A 7667-nucleotide genomic window follows, 5' to 3' on the forward strand; every position below is an offset into this window, starting at 1 on the left:
TGACAGATTTATCCTAAGCAAGTTACCAAATAAACAATTTAACAACAACATTACAGTACTTAGTGGGTAAATAAGAATCCAGAATTCCTATATTATTTTAAATACCCCGTTTTTACCAAAAAATTAATAACACATATAAAGTAATAGGTAAAGGTGACCTATACTCAGAAAAAAAGTCAATAGAAACTCTCTGAGTATTCTCAGATTTTGTATTTAGCAGACTAATACTAAAAAATCAACGACTATGTAAATGTGTTTAAATAACTAAAGGAAAAAAGTTTAAAGAATTTAAATGATGCATGACAATAATGAATCAACAAATAGAAAATCTCAGTGAGATATAAAATATGTTTTTAAATGTAAATTATTGAATTTAAAGTTCAATAACTGAAATGAAAAATTTACAACAGGGGCTCAATGGGAGATCTGATATGGTAGAAGAAAGAATAAGTGAATTTGAAATGAGAGCTATAGAAATGATCCAATCTGAAGAACCTAGAAATTCAGAACAAAACAATTGAAGAAAAAAGGACAGCCTCTGAGAGACCTGTAAAGCAACATTAAGCATGCCGATATGCATGTATTACAAGTCCTATAAGGAGACAAAAGAGAAAAAGGGACAGGAAAATTACTTGAAAAATTAGTGGCTGAAAAGTGCCCAAATTTAATGAAAAAATATTATTTTCCACATATAGCAAGCTCAAAAAAAATCCCAAAAGGATAAATAAAAAGAAGTCTATAGTTCAACACATTAGAGTAAAACTATTAAAAAGAAAGAGCAAATCTTGAAAGCAACAAGAGAAAAATGACTCATCACATAGAGGAAACCATCAATATGATTAACAGCTGACTTCTCATCTGAAACAATGGAGGCTAAAGTGGAAGGACATATTTAAAGGGTAAAAAAACCCCCAAACTGTTACCCAAGAATTCTATATCCATATAGCTATCCTTCAAAAATAAAGGCGAAATAAAGACATTACCAGATAAATAAAGATGGAGAGAATGCCTTGCTGGCAGATCTGCTCCATAAGAAACACTAAAGGAAGTTCTCCAGAGTGAAAGGAAACAAAGCCCGGCAGTAGGAAATGAAGTCCACAGGGAGAAAGGCAGCCACAGGAAATGATAAATATGTGGTTATTTACCTGTAAATAAGTCATGCATCACTTGGTTATGGGATACAGCCTGAGAAAAGTGTCCTTACGCTATCTTGTCATTGTGCAAACATCCTAATGCGCACTCCCACAAACCCAGCTGGTCCAGCCTATCGCACACCTGTGCTCTATGGCATAGCCTACTGTTTCTAGACTGCAAACCTGTGCTGCATGTTACTGTAACACAATGGTAATTTCTTATGTATCCAGACATAGGAAAAGTACTGTAGAAATATAGTACACAAGATTGAAAAAGGTACACCTGTGGCAGGAAACATCATGAGGGGGCTCACAGCGCTGGACAGTCCTGTGAGCCACTTAGTGAGCAGCGAGTGAATGTGGAGGCCTGGGACAGTACTACACACTCCCGCAGGCTGTATGAACACTGCAGGCCATATCATCCCAGCCACGTAAGTACTGCAGGGCAATACGCTGTTATGGTGGCTCTGGGGTCCCTAGGTGACAGTTTTCCACCTTATTAAGATCTTATGTGACCACTGTCGTGTAAGTCAATTATTGTAACAGTAGTTCTGGAGTTTATAATGTATGGACGTGATACATATGTGACAGTAATAACACAAAGGAGGAAGAAAGGAATAAAACTACCTTGGAGCAAAGTTTCTATTTTTACTGGAATGAAGTATTCATCTGAAATAGATTAAGATAAAAATGCATATTGTAATCCCTAGAGCAGGGGTGGGGAATGTCCAGCCGAAGAGCCACGGAAGGCCTGGGAAATCATTTGGTCTGACACTGCCAAGGCATTAGGGTTGAGTTAATTAAACGTGTGACCAAATATAGCTGGCTAATTTTTAACTTGATAATTTTGTATGGTCCACAAATGATGTTATAAATATCCAAATGACCTTTGGCTCTAGAGGAAACACTAATTAAATAACAAAAATAGAGTAAAAAAATCAGTGAAAATTAAATGGTGTACTGGAAAGTAATACAAAGAAGATAGTAAAGAAGGAACAGAGAAGCAAAAATAAAAGTGACACATAGAAAACAAATTACAAAATGGTAAAGTTAAATTCATATCAATAATCATAGTAAATGTGGATGGACTAAATACTCTAATCAAAAGGTAAAAATTATCTTCATGAAACAGCATGATTCAATTATTGCTGTCTAAGAGACTGTAGATTCACTGACACAAAACCATTAAAAGGAAAAGGATGAAAAAAGATATGTCATGTAACATTAACTGTAAGACATCTGTAACTATCTATACTAATAAAAGGGTAATATGCTAATTAGACCAGACATCTTCCAGATGTCCTTCCAGATGTCCTTCCAGTCAAAGCCATGGTGGCAGGGGCCAAGGCAGAGGCAGGTAGGGACAATCAGGCCAGCAGGGGAGGGCAGTTAGGGGTGATCAGGCTGGCAGAGGAGGGAAATTAAGGGTGATCAGGCCAGCAGGCAGAGGTGGTAAGGGGTGTCAGGCAGGCAGGCAGGCTAGCGGTTAGGAGCCAGTGGTCTCGGATTGCAAGAGGGATGTCCGACTGCTGGTTATCCCCTGAGGGGTCCTGGATTGGAGAGGGTGCAGGCCAGGCTGAGAATGCCCCCCCCCCCTCCTGTGCACGAATTTTGTGCACCGGGCCTCTAGTGTAAATATAAAATAAAATAGACATTAGGAAAAGAAACAAAGAGAATTATTTCACAATGGAAAAGGTGAATACATCAGGAAACTTATAATTATAAATATATACAGACTTTACAAGACAGCTTCAAAATACATGAAGAGTTGGAGATTCCAATATTCTAACCTCAATAATTGATAGAGCAGCTAAGGAGAATATCAGCAATGATATAGAAGGCTTGGATAAGAGTACTGACCAATTCTACCTAATTGATATGTATAGGACACTCCTCACCATGGCTGTAGAGTATACATTATTTTCATGTACACATGGACCATTCTTCAGGATAGACCATACACTGGACCATGCAACTGTAAATCCACTGGTAAGTGGATAAACAAAACGCACATCCATACGGCGGAGTCTTATTCAGCTAAAATGGAACAGACTGCTGACACAAACGAGAGCATGAATGAACCTCAGAAACCAAGTGAAGGGAGCCTAATGCAAAAGACTTCCTAGCAGATGATTTCACTTACACACAGTGTCCAGAAAAAGCAAGTTTACAGATACACAGGGCAAACAGGGGCTCTCCTTGGGCTAGACATGGGAGTGCGAAGTAACCGCGATGAGCACAAAGGAACTCTTCTGGGTGATGTAAATGTCCCAGAACTGGATTATGGTGATAGTTGTATAATTCTATGATTTTATTAAAAATCATTGAATTATATACTCAATGGGGTGAATTCTGAATAAAGCTAATGAAATACCTAACTATATGAGATAATAAAGATTACTATGAAGAAAAGTAAGACAGTAAAAAAAAATTAGTGCAGTCATTAGTGTGGCTTGCCAAATACTTTCAATCCTCTCCTTCTAGGCACGCAGTAGGGCTGTACTTTCTCAACTCCTGGTGTGAAGTTGGGGCAATGAGTTGTGATTGGAGTATGACTTACAGACAAGGATTTCATTGCCAACATGAGAGCCTTCTGGAGTTCAATCTCTCCCTTTGCCATCTGGCCTGGCTACAAGCTCCGCCTGAGATAATGGCTGTGCCTTCAGCCTGGGTCTCTGAGATACTGGTGGGCAGGTTACCTGTGCCCCAGTTACAATGTGAGACAGACAGGCAGTTAGTGAAAGCCTCAAAGAAGGTGGCATTTGGGTAAAAGTCTGAAGGAGGAGAGTTTGTGAGCCAGGTGATCTCTGGGGGAAGGTGCACTGGAGAGAGGGCAGAGCACACAGCAGACCTGGCACACCTGAGGAATCCCGAGGCGGCACTGCTGGTGCTGAGCCAGTGGGGGTGCACACGGAGAGGATGTGATGGGTGATGGTGGGCTGGATGGATGGGAGTCCACGGGCATGTGTTGTGCTAGTGACAGGTCTAATCAGGTTTAGGCTTTAAGAGCTTGCTCCAGCTGCAGTATTGAGAAGACATGAAGGGAAAGGGTAGGATCAGCAAGACCAATGAAGAGGTGAGCGTTGACTTCATACCCTGCTGCCAGTCATTCTTCTACAAGCAATCCTGACCTCACCAGTCCTATGCCTGCTACTTCCAATAGCTCCCATTGCTCGCGAGAAAGCCCACGTTTCTCAACGCGACACTCCCCTACCTTTCCACTCATCAACTCCCTCACCCCTTTCTACCCGTCAGTCCCCTCCTTCCCAGGCTTCCATCTCCTGGGACATACTCTTGCCTCCCTACCTGGAAAGGCCATGTGAACAAAGCCACTGAGTCGAGAAGGCTTGAGGGAGGGGTGTGATGGAGGAGGATGCCCTTTCCAAGGTGCCCATTGGTGCTGAAGGTCGGCTTGTGGGTCAGGAAGTTGGGGACCTGTAGGAATAGCTGGGTTCAGAGCTGCTTTCTTCATTTTGGACACTCTGGCCGGGTGTGGGCAGAGGCCACCATCTTTCTTGCCGCTGTGGCTCAGACGTGCAGTGACCGCTCATGGTGGGGAGTGCCCAGGAGGGTCAGCTACAGGAGAAGCCCCCGTCCTTAGGAGAGGCCAGTTGGCGGTAAGCAGAGGTCTGGGAGGCTGCTGAGCAAAGTGGGTGCAGCTGGCCGGAACAGACAGGGGTGTCACAGGAAAATTCTAACGTGCTAGAGCCACAGGTGCCCATGGCGGGGTGCAAGCCTCAGCACAGGCCTCCGAAGGAGACCCAGACCTGGCTGGCCTCTGGCTTCCTGCTTCAGGTGGCTCCTGGTTCAACTACACTGTGGGCGAAGTAAAGTGAAGTATGGCAGCACAGTTGAACCCCAAAGAACCTTCTGTTTACCCAAACTCCCTGAACATCTCAGTTAAAAACAAGCTCAGGTTCCTCAAGAGTCTCCTCCAGAATCTATGGAGAGGGAAAAGAAAGGAGGGGGAGGGAAGGTGGAGGGAGAGAGACAGATAGAGATGGAGACAGACAGAAGGAGAGGGAGGGAGAGGGAGAGAGAGGGAGAGGGAGGGAAAGAGAGGGAGAGAGAGAGAGAGAGAGGCAGAGAGAGGGAGAGAGGGAGAGAGGGGGAGGGAGAAGAGACAGAGGGCTGACCCAGACCAAGGATGGGCAGGAAGCCACTTCCCCGTGTCGACTGACCCCTTTTCTTCCCAGTGGTGTTGCGGGGCCTTTTTGACAAAGCTGCCCGCTGTATGCGATGCATGTCACCATGTGGACGACCCCTATAGCTATTACTCTAAGTCAAGGAAGCAGTCAAGAGAAGACTCATGTCGCATGAGTCTGTTCACGTGAGCTACGCAGCACAGGTAAGTAAGTCTGCAGAGAGAGAGACCTGCAGGGGCCATGGCGGAGCAAGGGGAGGGGTTTCTTTGGGTGATGAAAACATCTGGAGCTGGAGAGAGGTGGTGGGCCACAGACACTGTGCATGTAATTACATGGAATTAACGCGTCACTTAAAAATGGTTAATTTTATATGAATTTCACTGTAATAAATTACTCCAAGTAAATGCTTAAGAAGTCAGGTATGCATGCAGCATCTCATTTGTCTTTCTTAAATGATTCGCATCTGCACCCTGAACCCAGGAGACATGAAAACCTGGTGGCTGGAACCTTCCACCAAAGCAAGTGAGTTTTCCCTTCAAATCTGATGATGCTAGAACATGGAGATTTTACAGACCCACACGCATTAGGACGGAAAAGAGTTCAAGGCCAGACTCAGCTGCTCCCCACCTATTGCAGAAGGGAAGTCCAGAGCCATCAAACACCCTGCAGCGCCCGCCCACCGCCCGCAGAGGCGCCCAGCCCAGCGTGGGCCCAGCACCCGGCTTGCAAACACAGAGCCTGACTCCTTGCCCTACCAACTCCATGCAGGCCCCGCAGAGGCTGCGCAGGCTGGGCCACCCTGGGCTCCCACCCGTGCTTCCTGGCCCGCTGAGCGATAGGCTCCCCTGGAATTGAGGAATATGCTGATGCCTGGGACCCGCCCTCAATCAATGAGACAGTGTCCAGGATTTGAAATGCCTGGGATTTTACAAAGCTCCTTCCTGGCTCTAAAGCACAGCTGGGTTCAGGGCCACTGCCTTCCCTTTCCCCGCCGTGTCTGGGATTTCAATCATCACCCGAAGGGGCCAGGTTCCCAGAACCGGAAGCATTGCTGCACAGCCACCTGCGTGATTCCCAGCTGGCACCCCCACCAGAGGGCGTCCCACTATGCTGGGGGCGACACCCGTCCTCTGGATTTCTGTAGAAGCGCCTGGCTGGACTGTTTCCAAACGGGGCCCAGCGCAGCCTGAGGAAGGGCAGCCGGAGGAAGCACAGCCTTCCCCGGAAAGGATGCGCCTTACGCACCTCGGTCTGCACTGCACGTCCCCAGAGCCCAGGCTCCGCCAGCCCTCGCCACACCACAGGCGCTGCTGTCCGGGCGGACCTGGAACCGTTCCCCAGTTCGGGGTGCGCACTGCACCCGGGCCAGTCCCCGGCCCTGGCTGCTCCCAGCCTGCCCGCTGAGAGGGTCCCTCCCAAGAGCAAAGGTCATCCTCCTCCACACAGAATGAAACGGAACTCTTACCAAAATATCTGGCCGCAAGTGTTCTTCTTTTGCTGGAGGCCGTGGGCAGCATGGCGAGGGTGGAGCTGCAGTCTATGCACAGGGTCCTGGGGCATGGCTTTTAGGGAGAAGCAGCCACATCCTCAAGCAGACAGGCAGCTGCGTTTGGCAGTAGAGGAGGCAGCATCTCCAGGAAGCGGCTTAGAATGCCCGCCTCGGCGCTTCCTTGGATTTCAAACCAGAGGCCTCGCTGTGAGGAATCGGTCCCCTCAGTGCAAGTGTCCCCAGGGATCGGGGAGGGCCTTGGGCAAGTCACGGGGCCTCCAGTATCAGTTCCTCAAAGGGTGAATGGGAACAGCGAGGACAAGGACCATAGGACGAGAGGGGATGGAGCTGGTAAAAGGGCAACGCCCTCCTCACGGGTCAGACACGTGACCTCGCCACCTGCTGACCTGGACTGGGAAGGAGCTGTGCCTTTCTGTGCTGGAAACCGGGCTCAGACAGCGATCTCCAACCTGTGCCCGGCCTCCAGAGCCACCCCCACGGCTGCTGCGGGCGCAGTCCTTTCGGTGGGCACGGGGCCCAGCGTGTCGGCAGCCAGGCCGGGCCGCACCCTGATACACTGGCCTCCACAGGTCTGCTTCTTGTTCCATCCTGGGAACTGGGCATCGTTGACGGTAGTAGAAAATCGAAGAGAAACCCTGGTTAGGAGACAGCCATGTGAGGTCTGTGCAGCTGGCCTCACTGACGTGCTGCTGTGGTTGCACATGTGGAGCTCAGAGGCGGAGGGGCAGCTGCTGGGGGACGCCAGACAGACTTTCCCCGCCGCAGCCTGTCTCCCTGCCTCTGCCTCTGCCCCTGCCCCTGTCCTGCCCCTGCCCCTGCCCCTGCCCCCGCCTCTGCTATGCTGAACTTGCACCTTGTCTTCCGTTCCAGAACCAACCA

The 7667-nt window shown here is 48.1% G+C and overlaps 1 protein-coding gene across 1 annotated transcript in view; it reads right to left on the reverse strand.

Annotated features, from left to right (window-relative positions):
- ARHGAP22 (Rho GTPase activating protein 22) overlaps positions 1-6998 on the reverse strand; it is a 163695-nt gene extending 156697 nt beyond the window's left edge. Inside the window, exon 1 of the mRNA XM_081105398.1 lies at positions 6744-6998. Coding sequence (XP_080961524.1) covers positions 6744-6795 — 52 coding nt within the window. The 5' untranslated portion in view covers positions 6796-6998. The remainder of the gene's footprint in view (positions 1-6743) is intronic.
- Between the last annotated feature and the right edge of the window lie 669 nt (positions 6999-7667).

The sequence above is a fragment of the Myotis nattereri genome (genome assembly GCF_964212035.1).
Source record: "Myotis nattereri genome assembly, chromosome: 13".
NCBI lineage: Eukaryota > Metazoa > Chordata > Mammalia > Chiroptera > Vespertilionidae > Myotis > Myotis nattereri.